General features: G+C 37.4%; 1 protein-coding gene across 1 annotated transcript in view; it reads left to right on the top strand.

Moving 5' to 3' along the window:
* Window positions 1-1,617: 1,617 nt before the first annotated feature.
* Window positions 1,618-22,179, top strand: part of notch2 (notch receptor 2) — a 56,939-nt gene continuing 36,377 nt past the window's right edge. The window contains exon 1 of the mRNA XM_037698171.1: window positions 1,618-1,980. Within this exon, the coding sequence (XP_037554099.1) occupies window positions 1,908-1,980 (73 nt within the window). The 5' untranslated portion in view covers window positions 1,618-1,907. The remainder of the gene's footprint in view (window positions 1,981-22,179) is intronic.

Consider the following 22,179-nt stretch of genomic DNA (forward strand, 5'->3'; position numbering starts at 1 on the left):
GCTGTGGAATCAATGACCTTATCGACTTCACCTTTTCAACAAAGTTACTTAAGCTTAGCTATCTGCCTTAACTGGAAGAAGATTTTATTATTTTTAGAAGAACAGAGTTAATCTGTTTATTAAACTTAAAGTCAGTCTAAAAACTATCCCAAGATGATAAGGCTGAAGAGAGTTAAGATTTACAGGATCAGAGACAGCAGTAGCGCCAAACACGACTTCAGTTTTCTGAACATTGAAACTTAAAAAGTTTGAAGCACTGCTTGAAGATTAAAAATAAATAAATAAATAAGTTATTTGAAAGAAATTAAATGCATTTTGCTCCTTACATTTATGTTGACAAATGACAGAGTCTGACCAGTTTTGGTTAAACCTTGAAAAAAAAAAAAAAAAAACACCTTCTCATGCAGAATATAAAGTCATGCTCAAAGTATGTGATGGGAACAACTCTCAGCAACAATTGCATCAAATTATAGTCAAGTTTCTGTAAAAATTACAAATTTATACTACTTGTGTTTGTTTATGTCATGGCTGCCATCTTAAATTGAACTGACTTCAAATGTTAAGTTCAACCGGGGTGAGGGCGAGCTCCAGAAACCATCTTATCACCATCAAACTGGTTGGCCCACTATGAGTGTGCTGCTTGTGGGACTGAGTCTGTTGAGGCTCCTCGGACTGATGAAGTCCTTTGGATTAAGGACGAAACATTTCAACAACAATAAAATAAACTGTCCAGATGACCTGATTTAACTTTGTTGGATTTTTTTTTTTTAACCTGGATTACTGTATTGCGCATGAATGGCTCATGAGATATTTTGCTGACAGACAGCCACAAACACTCAGACACAAAAACATCATTATCTTTCTTTGCCTTTGGCAATGGGCGTTACGAAGAAATGTCTTTTGACAAATAGGAAACAAGAAAAACAAGTTAAATGTCATCTTTAAGCTTTCATATAGGTTATATTGTGGAAAATACAAACAGGGCTGCATTTTATTAAACATGATGCATTAACGCGTCACATAATGATTTAATTCGGGAGGTTTCCTTTACAAAATATTGCACACAAATAGTATTTAACACGTGAACCCTGAGCAGACAGAATGGCTTCTTTAATCTACCTCACTATGTTAATATGCTCGTTTCTCCCCCCACACAGATTACCTGAACATTGAAGGCTGCACTTTGCTGTAAAGCATTAATTTCTACACTAACTTAAAAAAAAAAGATGACACACAATCGTGGGTGTTTTAAGACGCGCTGTGGAAAAACCGTGCAGCTCTCAGGGTGTAAAAGAAAGCAAGCCATGAAACTGAGTGAACTGGTTAATTTGAGTCATAGCAGGCTCTCTGCGAGAAGTAGAAAAATGAGAAAAAAAATTCCTCCGCCACGACGACACCAAGATCGACAACTTTTAATTTGTACTCTCCTTCCGCTCAGACATCGATAAAACACCTATCAAATCATACATATATGCTAAAACGAGCACACATACGTCCTCAGTGTCGGACTTTTAGATATTACGTTTCATTTGAAACGGTTTTGACATCGTTTTCATCTGGTAATAGTTCCTCCCTGACTTCAGCGGAAGGATACGTGTTTTTTTTTTCTTCACTCAACGTTGACTTCAACATTAGCCCAGTGTTAAGAGGTGCGAGGCGTTTTTTTTTTTTTTCTCCCCCCAGTGCGGTGTGTATTCAGACTAAGTTAACTTTTAGGGTATTTTTGTAAACATTTTGGAGTAACAGCTTGTAGAGCACTTGTTAAGGAGTAGTAAAATGTTATAGCTAAAGCTAGTTTAAACGCGTTTTAGCCTCGTAGCACCGAGACTTATTTTGATAGAAGAAACCGAGCAGGGAGACGGCTCAGCTCTCGGGCTGGCTTGCCCTATGTGGATTTTACTGAAAATATGGAGCGGATACCTCGGCCTTGCCTGGGCAAGTCTCTAGCCTTTGTCTTCTGCTTCATTCGGCTGTCTCTCGGTAAGTTTTTCACCTCGGTGAAGCTTGTGTATTTCCCTACGAAACTCCTGAACACGGTCACGTTTTGGCTCGGCATCAGTCAGAGGCACTCAGGGCAGACAGCATCTCTTCTTCTTGTGTCCCACTTTTACTTACTGTAAACTCCTTCCAAAAAATACCCCAAACAAACAAAATACACTTTTCAGAAAGTAAAAAGTACTACTTTTGATAGGAGTTTCGTTTCGACAAATGTGTTTCTAAATGAGTCATTTAAACCAGACTTGGAGCCCCCCCCCCCCCCCCCCCCACGCCACGCCGTAAATATGCCATTATTATAAATAAATAAATAAATAGAAATGGTTTCCTGCTCTTTCAGCTCATAGTTTGAAATCAGAGTCAACAAGTTATGGTTTGATTGAACATTATGGCCTGCTGTTGAGCTGCACCGCTGGCCAGATGTTGAAGAATTCAAAATGGACCCCTCACCTGGTTTGATCGTGCTGTTGTGAATTACAACATCTTGCCATTGCTGGAGCAAATCTGGATTATTGTTCTCTAAATGGCAGCTGACTTCTATTTTAAATTAAATGGAGATTGTAGTAATCACCGAAGCTGAAACGCAGGTGTTGTGCATTTGTAATTAAGTTATCTGTGTGTCTTTGCCACATAAAGGAGTTATTATTGTTACCCCAGCAAGCTCACCTGCAAATAATTATGCCAATTACTGACCACTATTAGAGGTCATTAGCAGGGGCATTTAAAGCGAACAAGGGTCTAACTTTGATTTAAAATAACAGGTCATATTAGGTTTGGTTGATACAAATTTACCAGATCAATAGTCTTTTTTTGTTTTTTTTGTTCATACAATGTTATAAAGCCAATTTGTTTTTTTTGTAAAGTGGGCGGCTGTGGCTGAGTGGTTAGAGCAGTCGTCCGCCAATGCAAGAATTGGAGGTTCGAATCCACCAGCAGTCACATGCCGAAGTGTCCATGGGCAAGACACTGAACCCCTCATAGCCTCCAATGTGTGTCCCATCGGTGTATGAATGTGATAAAGCTCTGATTAGTCTCTTTAGAATGATTTGTTCAATTAGCTTTGTAGAGATCTAGTAGAGTGCTGTGTGAATGGGTAAATGAGGACACAGATTGTAGTGTAAAGTGCTTCGAGTATCTTGAAATAAGATAGAAAGGTGCTATATAAGTACGGTCCATTTAAAGTCAAGTTACTGCCAGTTGTTTACAGTTAGGGTTTCTTGTTGACTGTTTACTAACAACATATGTTCACAATACTGTAAGATAAGATTTAATAAAGACACAGATAAAGTTTACATTTGATATCTACACTTATACTTTGCGTGGCTCGTTCATTTGAGCTATTTTTTAATATGTTTGGGCCTTTATTTGTTTATGATCTGTAAGTTTTTTTGTTAAAAGTCATTTTATAGTGCAGGGCTATTCAACAAATTTGCTTGGGGGTGGGGGTGGGGGGCAGAGTTTCTGAAAGCCAACAGCTCGGGCCGGACATCCAGCGATTAAAATCATTATGTACATAAACCAAAGTTTACAATTATCTGTTACCGTTTTATATGTGTTTATTTTATTGCATTGAATCATAAATACAATAAACAGAACCCAAACCCAGAACCACATATTTTTTTAATTTAATTTAATTTTTTTAATGAAGTGGGCCAGATTGAAGTCACTGGCCCATGGGCCGCCAGTTGAATAGCCCTGTTATAGTGACTGTAAAGATACACAATTGTCTTTTGCCTATGTCTGTGTGTTTTTGTCTATCACCAAATGAGAATGGCTACGATACAGTCAGTTTTACAGATATTTTGCAAAAATTGAGTAATTCGTGACACATACTTGGTGTGACATCTTACATACTGTATCACGTGAGATTGTGCATAACGTTATTTTTGTGGTTTGACAAAATGGCTAAAAGTTTGGCATGGAAAGCGGAGGTGACATTCATTTAGAAATGTGGTTCTGAGTACTTTGAATGTTTGTTTACTACAGTATTCTTACATTTGTTTTAGTGGTTGCTCTGAAATATACAGTAATTTTGGTGTTCATGCCAGAGCAGAACATAGCACTTTTTTTTTTAACCTTTTAGATGATATTTTATGTTTGCAGTCTTGTTTTTGTTTCTCATGTTTTTTCATGAACCATGGGTAATTTATAATCGGCGAGGTGACACAAAAGACAAAAACATAACGTTACAGTGCTGCAGGCAGTGCAAGGAGAAACATAGGAATGCTGTTGGTGTTTGACATTCCTCCCTCTGTTCTTTCCCTCCCTACCTCGTTCTCTCTTAAAATCACACACACACCAACAGCGCTGGCGTGCTATTATTAATCTTTCCTTTCCTGTATCTTGTTCTTTTACCAGCTAATTATTGTTTTGCGTTCAGTTTTGGCAAACTGCACTGACGTGGTGTGTTTCCCCACTTACAAGTAATAAGTGTGTAAAAAAATACAAATTCAGAGGAACTGCAAAGATAAGAAAAACAACAACATTAATTCCTGATCAGTTTTCTTTGTAGGAAAACTCTGTATGCATATATTTCATATTAATATGTCAATTTTGTTTATTTTCAATAAGTTATTCCAGATTTAATTGTGTGCTACTGATGTTTTAAATCTTAAATATTTACCCTCAGTATTGCACATATTTCTTGGTAGGGAAGCATTTGCAATGCTGCAGTGCAAAGTGTCAATTACAACTACATTTCCATAGAATGCAGATGTTTCCATCTCCACAGAATGCAGATGTTTCCATCATTCCTTAGAAAAATACGTTTGCCTGACAATAGCAACATGAACAGCTTCAGGTAGGAATGCTGCGTTGAAAGAAAAACATTTTTAAAATGTAACATGTGCTAAATACTTCATAGACACAACAGTATCTGCATAAAAAGCACTATAATTTTGTCTTGCAAAATGTTAACTTAATCACACCTATCAACTGTGTTTTATAATCATTTGCACACATGTATAAGATAAGATAAGAACTTTATTGATCCTGCAGGAAATTGTTGTGTCAGAGTTTCAGTACAAAGGAATCACACGATATATAAAAATAACAGAGAATATAAAAATAAAGGAGAGGCTTATACCAACAATTAAGGTCTAAAACAGGTCAGGTGCAGACAGAAACATTAAAGTGTTTATTGTAGTGCAGGAATATTTTTATTGTCTTCTATGTGTAGAAAGGGGCGGAGTTTTAAAGTTTGACAGGGAGGAAGGACTTCGTGTGGAGTTCTGTGGAGCACCTTGGTGGTCTCAGTCTACGACTGAAGGTGCTGCGGTAAGAGTGTGGCATGCAGGGGGTGTATAAATGTTTTACAAATCAAGAATAAATTAAATAATTATCCAACATGTTGTCACAAAAATTATAATAACACAAATAAAAATTAAGTTAACTAACTTAAGTTAAACTAAACAAGGAGAAAGCGTTTCTTATTACTAATATCTACACAAGAAACTGTCATTTAATTATTTTATTCAAAGGAAGAAAAGTGATGCTAACATGACATTGTTGATAGATCTCACTTGTTGCGCAATAACCCCCTGCACTTCTAAGATGCATCTCACATTCTGCCTTCTGTCACAAATGTATTTTTTTTATATGTACACTGCAGTCATTAAATTATCAACATTTTCTTTCACGGAGGTGAGGCGTGAGAAAGCAAATGTCTGCAGTGTTTGGTTCTTTGCTGGTTCAGATGTTGTTGGTCAGATGACAGTAGTGATGGTGAGAATGAGTGCTATAAAGTCAAGCTTTAGACATTTAACCCTCTAAACAGCTTGACTGGCAGTATGGTAAGTAGTTTGACTACCAAGCAGGTCCACAGTTTTCTCATTGTTGATGAAGTGTAGGGGCCATTGTTGTGCCACACGACTTAGTGCCACTCTTTTGGCATCTGTGCATATTTTTGCCCAGTGCAAACAGCTTGCAAGACGTGTGTGTTTATCTGTTTGCGTGTGCGTTATTGTTTTGTGGATACAAACTGACAAAGGCCAACAATTGTTCCACCCATGTTTAACTTGTATCTGACCCAAGCTGTGAAATGTAATTTATCTACACCGTGCTTCATCCTCTGCTCTGGAAGACAAAGATTTTCATTGACCAACCCACAACACTGCATTAATTTCTGACCATTTTCCTGTGATTGTTACAAGAAAAATATTTTCTGCAATCTGCCATAACATTGAAGCCTTTTCTTTCTCCTGTATATATTGCTTTCTCTGCTCTGCACTTCCATTTGGATATCTGCACTTCCATTTGGATATGTTTATTGTGGCGTTAGTGTGTTCATTTAAAAGCTGCACAAGATTTTGCATTGATCCTGTGATGTGCCACTGTGTGTCAGTGCCCTGAGACGACCTCTGTTGTGACTTGGCGCTATATAAATAAACTGAATTGAATTTAATTGAATGTGCAATTCAAGTATTCAATATGTCAAGTATAGATGAAATGCCAACTTTTTTCTACAGTACTTAAATATGTTTTATTATTAATTGTAAATATTTATAGAAAATACAAAGGCAGATATCAAAAAGTAAAACCCATTAACTAAATAATCTAACTTTAGGTAAACTTTGAATACATTTATTGCACTTTATTGATAATAAAATACAAAATGAGCCTTTTCATACCAATTTAATTTGGTTGATCAATCTGTTAACAGACTTGAAGACCTTGTTTTGGTACTACTGTAACTTCTCCCAGGCTGCATTGGTGTGAACAGTCAGTGATTGGATGAGTGGTGACTTTTTTTCTGATGCTGATGAGTCTGCACATTGCTGTTTGCATTCAAGGGTGGAAAAATATATTAATACAGCAAAATATCTTCCCTCTTCACTAAGAAATATGAGAGTAGATGTGCTGATGCCAAGTCCTAATATTGTAGTTAATAACAGAAGGTCTAAACAGATTTTCTAGTTCATAAAGTTGCTTCATCGTATTGTGTTGAAGGGGTGCTGAAGATATGAATGAATGAATGAATTCCGACCAAAAGTTAGAAGAGACATATTTGAGTGTAATAGTGGAACAATGGCAAATAAAATAAAGTTAACACTGCCAGCGGAGCCTAGGGTTCTAGTGAGGTATTGTGATGCGTTATTTTAAGATTTTTTTTGTAATTTCTTGATTATAGCTGAATTATTGTATTGTGATGCCATCAGTATTGAAGGCCACATAGTATGCATTATTTTACATTGTGAGCTTGGGTTTTCTTATCTGTTTTCAGTTATTGTTCACTACCCACACTAGGGATGGGGCTGATCCGATCCAGTATCCGTATCGGGCTCCGATACCAGCATAATTTACGTATCAGATTTTCCGATCCAACCTGCCGATATTTCCGATCCATGATGCATGTCTGTGGTTGCACTGCACGTTGGCTTCAAACTATGGAATGAATTTCCTGAACAGAGGCACGTCTCATGAACCCAGAGTAATAAGATCTGCCTCACATTCAGGAAATCCATTTCATAGTTTGTAGCCAGCTACAATGTGAGGGCTGAGTTAACAGCACTGTGGCTAACGACTAACAAACTTTTCATCTAAACATGTCCGCTGTGTGGAAGTATTTTATACTAGAAACACCACAAAACAAGACAGCAACATGCAATGTCTGCAGAGCCATAGCACCACATTAAACCGTGGTAAAGTTAGTTTTACGATGGACATCGAGCTCCGGGGCTTCAGCGGTCTGATATTTTTGTTCAGTCCTGAGAAGGCAGTCTGATTTCAGTCAGCCACGCTCAGTCTGACCCGCTCAGTCTGTCCGTGGAGGAGGAGGGTCAGACTGAGAGCGGCTGACCGAGATCAGACTGCTTGATTCGGATTGAACAAGAAAAACACATCGCTGAAGCCCTGGAGCTCGAATGTTTACAGAGAAGTTGCTAAACTTCATCGTAATTAATGACAAACCACTATCAGTTGTAGAAAACGAAGGATTTCTCAGCTTGATACTTTCAGTCAAGATATAGTTTACCCTCTAGAGATATTTATCAGTACAACAGTAGACAATCATAAAAAAACATATGATTTGAAAATCACAAGAAAATTATATATATATATAATTTAACATTTTATTTTATTAATTTATTCATTCATTTAAAAGAAAACAAATTCATCAAAAAGAAAACATTGAATGAAAAGAGTGCAGAAACAAGAAAAATCTTATATCTGCCCCTCATTAAAAAAAATAAATAAATAACTTTAAACAATCACTTAAATTAATCACTTTAATATCCACTTTAAAGCTAGGAATAAAAAAAACATGTTTTGTGTTAGCAGAATTTAATTCTAACTTTAAAACTTGTCCAACATTAAGAAAAATTACGTCAAGTTGCCTTTTAGGGCATGTATGCATATATTTGTACAAATTGTACTTGAGAGGAGATTATACAGATCGCCATGTAATTTCCTTCAGGATCAATAAAGTATTTATCTATCTATCTACTGTAACTACATGCCATCATTTTGGTGACGCATCATATGGTATTCATTGAGTCTGCTTTCAGCGACATTAATCTTTTTTACTTTGAATGCGTTTTTTATAAAATAACAAGAATGAGTATTAATACATTTAATGGATTTCAGTGTTACTGTAGGTGGCCAGATTTGTTGCTGTGATATTCAGGGGATTACAGAGAATTATGTTATTAGCACTGTTGAACAAAACATTACTGACACATTCAACATGTCCAGATGACCTGACTGAAAATCGTTGCACTGCTGAACAGTTTAACAAATTAACGGGATTTATTCAGCATCATTTGACTAGCATTCTGGAAACAGAGAAATAAAGGCTCAGACAGGACACTTCTTAAGAAAAGGACGGAAATATGTCAAAGAAGCTTATACAAGAAGAATGACTGAAGTTTGTATTAGACTATGGTGAATAATGACAGTGGTAGTTGTCATTTGGTACAACGAGATATATGAGTTATTGTTTTCTGTTTAACTTTGTTTTTCAGATGTTGAACTGACATTAAGTACATTAAATATGTACTCAGTAATTGTAGTTGTAATCACGTTACCGTAGTCCCACAAGCCTGTCATATCTAAAACATACACTGAAAAAAAATGCATTTAACTGAATAAGTCAAAACATATTGATTTAAAAATAATGTTAAATGTTTCAAGTTTGTCTGGTTTGAATAAAACAGTGAGAAAGGCAGTAAGAGAAAAAAAGGGATTTTGTAAAAGGCAGAATTTTGAATATGAAAGAGGTGGGGAAAGTCCCTACATTTGTCTTTTCTGGACTGCTCACCTTGTTTTTGTCTCCTTCTCTCATCACTCATGCAGACACACATTTAGCCAAATAAACAGCACTTCATTCAGATGTCCCAGTGTTTAAAAACACATCCAACTACATAATCAGCTAAGTCTCTGTTTCCAAGTGTCTCTACCATACAGTAGACCTTTACAGCGTTTTAAAACCTTCATTATTCCCTGGTTTAAACTCTCAGAACTGCAGACCTCTTTTTGTTTCTTGTGGGTTTTTTCTGTTGAATGTGTCAGTAATTTAATGTCAGACCCTCTCCACACATTGGGTTTTATAGCAAACATAGTCTTACATTTATCCCTCATAAAGAAATGTAGAAGATTAGTCCAAGACATTCCAGTTAGTCACATGGTTTTACTGTTATTTCTGGCTTCTATCTGTTTCTTACAGCAAGTCACCACCCTGAAACTAAAGCAGGCGGATGAGCCTAAAACCTTATCCCATGTTTGTTTGGTTGGTACCTCGGCTGTTTGTGTGGGCCAGTAAAGCTCCCCTCAGGGTAATAGTGTTTAGTTTGAGGTTCGTCTCTCTCCACCATGCTGAGCTAAGTGTTTTTATTGTTAGTTACTATGACGACGATTTATCCTACTGGATATAAAAGCTTGTAGAGCAATTCAAGGAAGTGGGGTTACTTCCTCACTTAGTGCGAACAACTTCCTGAACTCTCTTGTCTGAAAATGTGCCAGGAGTTTGGGACACCCATTCCTGTTCAGTCTTTGTCTGCAGTTTCATAATTACTTCCCCTTATCAATCCACAGGTATTAGTTCAAACCCCACTGTTACATTTTCCTCATCTTTTATACATGCATGCATGCACTAACATGTATGTAAACTAACATGTTTGTACTAACTAATGCATAGGTACTTAATTACAGTTTATCTTCTCATTAGGTAGCTCATGCACTCAAGTGATTTAAAAAAAATTCCCATCTAGATTAAAAGCAGCTAAAATTATTGCTTTTTTGCTTATAACGTAAGTTATAATTCTGCAAAATATAAAAAAGTAAATAATGATTCAATGAAAAAGCTTTTGTAAAACTTCAACCTTTTGACAGTGTTGTTTTAAAAAGCCAAAAGACAGCAGATCCCAGCACTCTCAGCACTCAGTGCTAAAAACTATAGTTACTAGATATAGGGATGGGGCCGATCCGGTATCCGTATCGGCCTCCGATACCAGCATAATTTACGTATCGGATTTTTCCAATCCAACATGCCGATATTTCCGATCCATGATACATGTTGGCTTCAAACTATGGAATGGATTTCCTGAATGGAGGCATGTCTCATGAGCCCAGAGTAATAAGACCCGTCTCACATTCAGGAAATCCAGTTCATAGTTTGCACCATTTTGCATTTGGATAATTTACGCTAAAATAAAAATACAAACAAATAATAAACAAAAAGAAAAAAGAGCACTCTTTGTGTTTAGGTTTATATTTTCAAGATTTGCAAGAGTCAGTCTGACATGTTATTATCTTCTTGGGTAGAAATTTGTGTTTATTTATTAAGGTTAAATAAATAAATTAATTAATAAAAAGAAAGAAAGAGAGATAGACAGACAGACAGAACTGCCTTCTGATCCATTTGAAAGTCCTGACGAAAATGTCTGCTGACAGAGGCGGACATTGAAATTTGTTAACTTTCCACTGACAATCGTCACTTTAGGGCACTGGTTGGTTAAACAATGCTATGATAAAAAATACCCCTGAAAGCAGTATTTAATAAAGATGGCACAAGGAGTCAAAGTTTTTCCTCATGTGGCATTTTGTAGACCATTTATCTAACAGCTGGATAAACATTGACGTTTCTTGTTGCCAGAGTTACAATTTTGTATCAAAATCTGTTATTGGTAATGGTTTCTGTTTGTGTATTGCTGAGAATAGTTGTTGTTAATTTAATCTTTTAATTTTATTGTACTTTCAGTTTGACTCTAAATTGAAATATAATAAACAAACAAAAAAAATTAATTTATTTTTTATTCAAGCCTTATTTACTTACATTTTATTTTTAACAAAACAAAGTAACTTTTATATCTTTCTAATGTTTTTTCAGGGTCTCGTTTTTATTAATACCCAGGTTTTAGAATCCATGGTTTTAAAATTTGTTTTGATATTTTTACCCCTACTTCTAGGGTTTCCTCATTAGGGCAGCTGTGGCTGAGTGATTAGAGCAGTCGTCCTCCAATGCAAGAGTTGGGGGTTCAATTCCACCAGCCGTCACATGCCGAAGTGTCCCTGGGCAAGACATTGAACCCCTCATTGCCTCCGATGCATATCTCATCGGTGTATGAATTCAGGTCTCTCTTGTAAATGAGTCCTCGTGGCTCAATTGAACTAACCTATGTAAATAAAGTTTGAATGAATTAATGTGATCTAAACACACTGATTAGTTTCTACAGATTAAGATTAGCTTTGTAGAGATCTAGTAGAGTGCTGTGTGAATGGGTAAATGAGGGCACAGATTGTGTTGTAAAGCGCTTTGATCGTCTTGATAAGATAGAAAAGTGCTATATAAGTGCAGTCCGTTTACCTCATTAATAAATTAGCATTCCCTCACTTTCTCAGGCCCATTATGTTCCAGTCACTCACTATGTTTACATGCACAAAATTCTTTGACCGCATTGAAATGCTTTCATATAATTTGAATATATTGTTTACATGGGCACAATCCGTTCATGATGAGCATTTACATGCAGTGGGCTTTTATTCTGAATAGAAGTACTGACATGCGCAGAGTGGTAAACTCTCCTTAAAAACCCACGAAGAAGAAGTTCTACTTCCGTTTTACTTCCAGGATGAACATAAACAAACCTGAGCGCCCAAAATGGACCCACGACAGGTTTTATTGATGGTGGAGATGTTACTGCACTCCCTGATTGAGTTACAGGTGATCCAGATCATTTTGTGCTCTTTCAAAGTTTCTAGTAGAAATGTTGTGTCGCTCACCGACCAGTTTTGCTTCCCCGTCATGCTAATATTATTAGCATTAGCCAGGCAGAAATGCGTGATGTAGACATAGGTCGCACATGCGCAGTCAGGTCAGTTTTCCTAAATTAGAAAAAAATGATCAAATTAAGTGTTTACATGCACACCGTTCGGATTATGAATCGGTGTAAACCACCCCTTTCATTCAGATTACAAATTATTTCGAAGCAAGCTGAATCAACAAAAAATAATCCGAATGGGGTGTTTACATGACACATTTTTATTCCGAATGGCCGTTTAATTGGATTACTTATGTCCATGTAAACATAGCTACTATGTGGTTCTTGTCTGCTTCTTTGTTGCTTTTCTTTTATGTTTTGTTTTTATCTGCCATAAAGCACTTTGTGTTACACACTTTTCTGTAAGGTGGATTATAAACAAAGTTCAATTTGTTGAATAAGTCAAATGAGAAATGAGGAGTGATACCTAGATGGTGTAATGTTCTATATGATCATGGTCTCAATAGATGTCCCAGTTTCTGCTTGTACAGTTAGGCGCCAGCAAAGTTTCTTTCTAAACAATATTTTCAAGGGGCGATACAGTGGTACAGTGGTTGTTAGTGGTGTCACCTCACAACAAAAAGGATGCAGGTTCACCTTGTTCTCTCATGCATGCATCTGTTTTCTCCGGGTACTCCAGTTTCCTCCCATTAATCAAAAATCTGCATGTTAGGTTTATTTGTACAGTAGTCCCTCGCTACTTCACAGTTCGTTTTTCGCAGACTCGCTCTATGGCGGTTTTTCAAAGTGAGATTGGACATGACACACAATTAGTTGATTGATGGATGTGCCACATGATTGGCTCATCACTGACATTTTTATATAAAATAAATTATTTTAACTTGTTTAACACCTGCTGCACCTGTGTGCAGCCCACAGCTGCAGAAAAAAGCTTCCTCCTGCAGCGTGTCATATCTCCGCTCTGCAGTGAAGAAGTGGGCGTGGCCGAGAGCACTGGCAGGTGGCTGAGAGGAGGCAGAGAGCTGAAAGAATGACATTATGTGCTCTTTTAGAGTGTTTAGAGTTTAGAACTATTGTTTACAATATTGCAAGAGTGTGGGAAGGGTTTTAAACACCTTAATTCAGTATATATGTATATATAAATACTAAAATGTACTACTACTTATTCCGACATCGCAGTTTTCCACTTATCGCGGGGCTTCAGGGTACAGATCCCCCGCGATAAAATGAGGGACTACTGTACATCCAACTTGTCTCTATGTGGACTTGCAAAACTGTCCAGGATGTCCCCTGGATCTTGCACAATGACTGCTGGGCATGACTGACAGTAGCCCTGTGACCGAGAAAGGAAAAGGCAGGCAAATAGAATGGATGGATTATTTTTAGGTTTTGAAGAAGGGAAATTTGTTGAGGAATAAATCAAAACAGCTGAGCAGACCTTTCCACACTTTTTAGTGTGAACTAATGTTACCATTTTAAACTATTTAAAAGTATTAAATAATGATATTTTTACATGATGCTAGCACCTTTATAGATATAGCCTTGGTCAGCTGTGTTTGCGCACAGCTCTTATCTACCAGTAGTTTCACCAAGTTCCAAACATTGTGAATCTCAGTTTTTTGCGCTGGTTTTGATCACATTGTAAACTTTTCATTTTCATTATCTCCACACACATCAAAACATACAGAACTAGAAAACGAGATAAAAGTGCGTTTTTAAAAAGTACAGCTTCTGATTAGGAGAATCCAAATAATAGTAGTCAGGATAGGCCAGCTTTATTTAGTTTGCACCAGGCTGTGGTTTCACTGTTGACTTTGTCAATCAGGTCTTATCAATTTCTCATACCTGTGAAATGATACTATCTGTGGTTCACTGATAGTGAAGTGTGAGAATAGCATGGCAGAAAAGATGTTAGTGCTACAATATTTGTCTGAATCCCTCTAGTCATTCACCAGACAAAAAAATGCTTTGAAATTTTTATTTTTCAAACTGTTAGTAAAGAAAATTGTAGCAATAAGTTAAATGGTTTATGTTTGTGTGTTGGTGCCTCAGATTTGTAAAGCTTTTGCATCTGGCATCACACCATATTGTATGGGAAACTTATCAAATCAGTTGGGGGATGTGAGATCCTTATTCTGGTTTGTGCAAACAAATGAACTTTGTGAAAAATTGACACTAAATATGAATAAAACTAAATGAGAAATGTTCCATCTTGGCAGAAGTCAAACCCCATGCAGTCATGATTAAACTAAAGTTAACCCTTTTTTAAATCTGAGGTTGTACAGATTATTACTTAATAAACAGAAGAAAATCATGTTCTTATTATGTTTTAAAATAAGTTCAATAAACCTTAATTGGAACAAAACATTTGTGTGATAATTTATTTAATAAAACTTACTCAAATACATAAACTGTTTGTTAAATAATTTAAGGACTTACTTGTTTTTCCATTTTTTTGAGGTAATGACTAAAATAATTATTTTCCATATTGAAATTTGTCCCACTCTTCTTTACAACATTGTTTCAGTACATAGAGGTTTGTGGGCATTTGTTAATGCACAACTCTCGTATGGTCCAATCCAGGGGTCTGCAACCTTTACGATCAAAAGAGCTATTTCTGCCCCTTCGTTCGTTACATTAAACGTGTCCAGAGCCGCAAAACCTGCTACAATTGTCATTATCAACTGGTGGCTCATGGGCCACTTTATGTTTGTTAGAAGGGGCTTCTTCCTTTTCAGGTTGCAGGGGGTCACTGGTCCTCATATCCAGGTCACAAGTCAATCACAGAAGACTGGATTGTTGTAAAATAAAAAATAAATAAAAAAGATATTATTTTGCCAATTAAAAAAAACAACAACAAACAAACAATGAATTGTGCAGGCTTATGTGTTATTTTTTTAATTGTGGAGAAATTGAGTATCCTACTTAAAAGAAATAAAGCATAAAGTTAAAGGGAGTATAATTTACTCTGTGTATTAGTACTAGTATCCACACAATTGCAAAGGAAATGACAGGAAAACTGCTAAAACTAGTCATTTTTGTTGTGGTTATAAGAACCTGCAAAATTCAGTTTTATGTTAGTTTTGGTCAAAGCTTGAAAGAGCCGCTGAGGAGGAACCAAAGAGCCACAGATTGCAGACCCCTGGTCCAATCTAACTAGAATATTTCAATTTGTTTACAGCCTGGATTGGTTCATTGCAACACACTGATTCTTGTTTTCTAATTTTCAGTCATTTTATTGTAACTTCACTGCTGTTCTTGGGGCCATTTGTCAAGCTGCATGGCCTTATTTCAGCCTTGCTTCAAACTGTTGAACTGACAGCATCAAAATTTGATTCTGTACTATTTTGGTATATAAAAAATTAACATTTTATCCAGTGTGAGCAAGATGCACTGTGGCCACAAAACAATCCAAAATCATCAGCCCTTCACCACCGTGCTTGACACTTTAGTCTTAGACAGGAACAAAGTGTGTTTTATTTCATAAGTTACATATGTGCTTTGTTTAAATTCAGCTTTGCAAACCCAAATCAGACTGCCATGTTCTTTTTGGATGACATGGGCTTTCTCCCTGGCAACACTTTTTTCAGAAGTAGGATGTTCTCTCCCAGGATAAAAAATAGTATCTATGTTGAGTGTTTTTTTTTTACCTTTCAATAAAGTCATTCAAAAAGTAAAATCCATCCATCCATCCATCCATCCATCCATCCATCCAATATCTTTTACCCGCTTCTTCCTTTCCAGATCACACAGGTCATTTGTGCCCATATCCAGCTGTCACTGTGCGAGAGGCGTGGGACATGTCTCCAGTCCATCACAGGGATACATAGAGACAAACAAAGACAACCAACCATTCACTCTCTTGCTCACAACTAGGGACAATTTAGAGTTATCAGTCAGTCTAACATGCATGTTTTTGGTCTGTGGGAGGAAACCGGAGTACCAGGAGAAAACCCATGCACGCACGTAGGGCTGGGCAATATGGCCTAAAATCAATATCACAATATATTGAGCAGTTCACCTCGATAATGATAAATGGACAATAACTTCAACCCCCCACCCCTGAAAATAATGTGATAGGCCGGCATAAATAATTCACAGCCAGTTATATTGATGGCATCATTCTCTTTTTATTGCCACTTTAATGAACTTTAAAACCACAGCTTCTGCAAATAAATGAAGAAAATGTGTACTTTTAGTTGTTTTTCATTCAACCTTTTTTTAGACAGGTAAATCCCATTGAGCCTCGAGGACTCATTTACAAGAGAGACCTGATTTCAACAAAGAATGATGACAGCAACGCACAACAGCGACAACAATAAACAATTATAAAAAGTCATACAGATTTTATTTTATTTTTTTAACAAATAGGATGGCTAAAAAAAGAAAAGTAACAAAAAACAGCTAGATTCTAAGGTGAATGTAGAAAACTAAAAACAGGAACATGTTTGCATTGGTCCCTGGCAGGAGTCCAACAGATTTTTAAAGCTACTTAGAGAGGTCAAGGTCGAGAGCTTCAGATCTTTTTGTAAGATATTCCAGGAAACAGGAGCGGAGTAGGAGAAGGCCTTTTGGCCAAGTTCAGTCCTCACTGAGGGAACACTGCAGGTAATAATGTCCTGAGAGCGCACGCTGTAGCTGCACTCACGCAGAGACATGTAGGAGGAGATGTATGAAGGCAGCAGACCAAGAAGTGATTTAAAGATGAAAATGTACCAGTGGAAAAGTCTATGTGAAGTTAATGATGTCCAGTTAACCAGTGAATACTGGGTGCAGTGGTGGGTACGATAATCACAGCCAGTTATGAAAATTAGTGCACCATGATAGACAACATCCATCATCTGCAGGGTTCAACAGTTAATATATTTTGAACAAATAAGCACAACTGAACAAATTTATAAGTATAAAATAACTTTCCTGTAAATGCAAAGTATTAAAAATACAATCTCTTTTTCTCACTTTGTTTTTGGAATTTAGCTGCTCCTCTCCCTCCTGGACCAGCTCTACCGCTGCTGCTTCAACATTTGAAATTTCCTTCATTTTCTCAACCGCACCGTCTCTTTCACTTCTTGTTACAGACTGTATGGGGTGGAGTCACGTGACTACAGACTGCATGTAACGCAGCATCTTAAAAGGACATGAGCATAGCTTACTTATGCACAGCCAAAAGAAAAAAAATGACTTTTATTTTAATCTTTTTAAAACACCGAAAATACCGACATGGGCAAAATTACGTCGATCATTGTTATAAATTTTGGTGTCGGTTAATTTTCGGTATATTGCCCAGCCCTACATGCACGGAGAGAACATGCAAACTCCACCCAGAAAGGCCCCTGGCTGGAATTTGAACCAGCGGCCTACTCGCTGAGAGGTGGCAGCTCTAACAACTTGCAACCATGCTGCCCCCCAAAAACCCCACAAAAGGTAAAATAGACAAAAATTTATGGACAACAGTAGATTATTTTCTAAATTATTGTTGATTTATTTTCCATTGTTGCACTTTGACACATAACGAAGCTCCCAAGCAGCAAACTGCCAAAACAATGTAGGTGATTATCCTTTATTCATGTGGTTTGATTTGCACTATCTTACTTTATTCAATTCAATTCAAAAATACTTTATTAATCCCAGAGATAAATTAAATGTTGTGGTAACTCGTCATCCTGGTTTCATTAAAGAGTTGTTGTAGATGCTGATCGCTGTGGGCAGGAAGGATCTCTTGTAGCGTCTGTCTTGCAGCGGATCTGAAGAAGCCTCTGACTGAAGACACTCTGTTGTTGTAGGACAGTCTGATGAAGAGGATGCTGAGGGTTGTCTATAATGTTATTCATTTTATGAAGAATCCTTCTTTGTACAATCATCTCCAAAAGTTCTAGAGGAGTCCCCAGAACTGAGCCAGCCTTCTTTATGAGCTTGTTGATCTTTTTTAAGTCACTTGCTCTGGTGCTGCTAACCCAGCAGATGATGGCAGAAGAGATAGTGCTCTCTACAACAGACTTATAGAAGATATGCAGCATCTTGCTGCAAACACTGAAGGACTTCAGCTTCCTCAAGAAGTACAGTCTGCTCTGTCCCTTCTTGTAGACGCTACACTGTTGCATTTCCAGTCCAGTCTGTTGTCCAGGTGAACTCCAAGGTATTTATACTTCTCCACCATCTCCACTTCTTCTCCCTTGATGGAAATAGGGTTGGACCTGTTCCTGTTTCTCCTGAAATCCATCTCCTTTGTTTTGTTCACATTCAAGATGAGATGATTGTTTTCACACCATGCCACAAAGCGGTCCACCAGTTCCATGTACTCAGCTTCTTGTCCATCTCTGATACACCTGACCACTGCAGAGTCATCTGAATATTTCTGCAGATGACGGGAGTCTGTTTTTTACTGGAAATCTGAGGTGTACAGAGTGAAAAGGAATGATGAGAGTGCAGTCCCCTGTGGTGCTCCTGAGCTACTGACCACCTGGTTAGACACACAACCCTTCAGTCTCACAAACTGTGGTCTGTCCGTCAGGTAGTCTTTGATCCAGGTGATTGTTGAAGCCTCCACCTGAGTCTTCTGGAGTTTCTGACAAAGCAGAGCAGGCTGGATTGTGTTAAATGCACTGGAGAAAGCAAAGAGCATGACTCTCACAGTGCTGTCTGCCTTTTCTAGATGACAGTGAGTTTGCTGAAGCAGGTGTATGATGGCATCTTCAACTCCAAGTCCACGCTGATAAGCAAACTGCAGTGGGTCCTGATATGCGCTTTTTTGTTTAGTCAAGTGGATCAACAGAAGCCTCTCTAGGACCTTCATGATGTGGGATTGTATGAATTACAATGCAGTAGGAGGAGTTTTACAAGTTTTTAAGTTCTTCACGTTTTTCTGCATTTTGGATTAATTATGGTAGAACGTATCATTTTTGTTACACATTTGAGGTCACATTTTTCCATTGTGTAACTTGATAGACCAGAGATTTCTCTTTAATAAGTCCTGATGCATACAACCTTAAAACTGAAAGAAGTTGTGCTTCCTTTTTACCATAACCATACGTGTGGGATTTATATTATTTTGATTGTATGATATGTATCCATTGTTTAATAGCAGCATGTCTGCAAACAAGACCACACCACTCAGAACCCCACTGCTAACAGTACCATGCAGCAAAAAGAACCTGACTGATAACAGAACCACACTACTAACAGTACCATGCTGCTAATAGGATCATGTTGCTAAGAGAACCTCACTGCTAGTAGAACCACTCTGCCAATAGGACCATGCTGGTGTAGATGTTTCATTTTCACTTTTGGTATTTGTTGTTGTTTATTTTTTTGGCAAGTCGAGACGGTTCTTCTCGTCCTGAGCATTTCTTGCATTGTTGACCTTGTCTTGATCTGCATATGACAATAAACCTAAACCTAGCAAGTGTGTGTCAGCTGAGCTCCAGACAGAAGTGTCCCAAAATAGAACTGTAATTTATTTATTTTTTCTTCTGTGGCAGGAGGCTGCAGTACAGTGAGTATTTGTAATGAATATGGTATGCACATAGAGGACGGTGTAAGTGTGCATGCTTGTTGAGATTGTAAATTTCACAGTGGTTTGTGTATGATATCTCCATGTCTAATAGACTGTCTGTCAGCCTCACTTTAAAACAGATGGCTTTGCACTCACTTACCATAGCAGTTCAGAGACTCATTATTTACCATACCATACCATACCATACCATACCATACCATACCATACCATACCACTTTATTTATATTAATATTTAGCACATGACAACAAAATGAGTCCAACTTTTAAAACTGTAAAACTGTACAAAGCAGGATTAAAAATAGTATGTATGTGTCCTCTCAAGCACGCACGTTTTAACATGAGTGAAATTTAGATTTATCTAGGTGCAGGAAGTAACACGACTGCTGAGCGCACTTCCTGTAATGCAATGACTGTTTTGTGAAGACATTGTTGGCGTTTCTTCAAAATCAGCTGACTTACATCCAGACTTTATAAAAAGAGCTCTGTTCAGCAAAGAAGTGATGGTTCTAACAACCACTTGACATGTGAGACTGTCAGAAAATATATTGTGCAACATTTGTTCAACCACTTCTCGTAGTTTATCACAGTTTTGTTTAGTAATTTATTAATTAATTCAGACATAGCCTATTAGACATGGAGATACCATACACAATTAATAGATTTTTAGTACATTTTTCACTTGACAACTGATTGATAAAAAAAAACAACGTGAGAACTACACTTTTGTTTGGCATATTGGGCTGTCATGGTGTGAGTGAGGACCTCTTCAGCCTTGTGCCTCTGGTGACTTGAAGGCACAAAGACTGATGTGTCTTCACTTTGGAGGGAAGATAGTTAGGCTTTGCCGTCTTGATCAAGGCTCAATTTCATCTGCATGGCTATCTGGCTGGCCTGTGGCCACTAACTTGTTCAAGGACAGTTTCACCAAACTAAGTCAGTGGTTATTAATCTATTGTTATATGTGATTGCTAAAATAAGTAAAGAGGAACAATTTTAGAGATGAGGTTGCAGTGTTTCCCCTAGGTTACTGTCTCTGGCACAAGTCAGACTGGGGGTGAGGGGTGGGGTGTAGGGTTAATGTCAGTAAGCGGGGTGCCCACTTCTGTTGAACGCCCTCTTTGGATAATGGTAGGAGAAACACTGGATTGTGTCAGATTATATTAGCAACAGTTGAGGGTAGAGTTTGGTACACAATGGTCCCTAGCTATTTCGCAGTTCGTTTATCACGGACTCGATCTATCACGGTTTTTCAAAATAAGACTGAACACTACACATAATGACTGACTAATGGATGAGCCGCACGATCGGCATGTAATTTTTATTTAAAATAAATTATTTTAAAGTATTTAGCACCTGCTGCACCTTTGTGCAACCCACAAAGCTGGGAAAAAGCTTCCTTCTGCGCCTTTGTGCAGCCCACACTGCAGGATAAATTTCCTGCTGCAGCTGATCAGCTGTTCTCTGTGCAGAACGTGCAAAGTGGGCGTGGCCAAGAGCACTTGCAGGTGGCTGAAAACTAGGCCTGTCATGATAACAAATTTTGCTGGGCCATTAATTGTCTCAGAAATTATTGCTATAAACAATAATATTGTTTGAAATTTGACAGTAATTAGTAATTACTATCAAATTTAAGAAGAAATGTTTGTTAATTTGTTTTGCATGTAGTACCTTTTTTTGACCACCGGATGGCAGTATAAGATTAGTTGAACCGAAGGATGGATAGTGAGGGAGTGAGCAGCGTGTATTTTTAAGAAAATTGCCCCATGATGTGACATGGGCTGTCTCTCTTTCGTACTCAAAATGGCGGACGTTCAGTGTGGTTTGAGCTCTTTAGCATAGCATTTTTCACACAAAGCTTTTATTAAAAAAAATTAAAAAATCAGTAAACAAGTGCTCAGCTTCTTTTTGCAGAGAAAATCGTTTTTTCACATAGGCACGGGTTTCAACCGTGAATTTTAGAGCTTCGACAAGACGGAGGTTTTTTCCCCGAGGTCGGCCTGTTAGCATAGCTTCTCAGCTTAGCTGCTTTTAATGATCCAAAAATGCGATTTTGGACGGTTAAAACAGGCTTTAAAGAGAAAGGGAGGGGTCAGTGAAGAGCACCGGAGTTGAGCCTTTTGTCATCCCGTGTCTCCAGTAGAAAGAGAGAGACGTAGAAACTATAAAGCCGATAAATGAAAATGAGGTCGATAATTTTCATTTATCATGCGATTTATTGATTTACTGTTTATTGCGACAGGCCTACTGAGAGCAGAGGAGGCAGGGAGCTGAAATCATGGCATTCTGTGCTCTTTTAAATGGATGGTGAATGAACTGTACTTATATAGCACCTAATCTTATCAAGACACTCAAAGTGCTTTACAACACAATCTCTATATACTGTGAGTATAAACAGTATATATATATATATATATATATATATATATATATATATATATATATATATATATATATATA

This window comes from Nematolebias whitei, chromosome 3, assembly GCF_014905685.2.
Source record: "Nematolebias whitei isolate Nwh7 chromosome 3, NemWhi1, whole genome shotgun sequence".
Classification (NCBI taxonomy): Eukaryota; Metazoa; Chordata; class Actinopteri; order Cyprinodontiformes; family Rivulidae; genus Nematolebias; species Nematolebias whitei.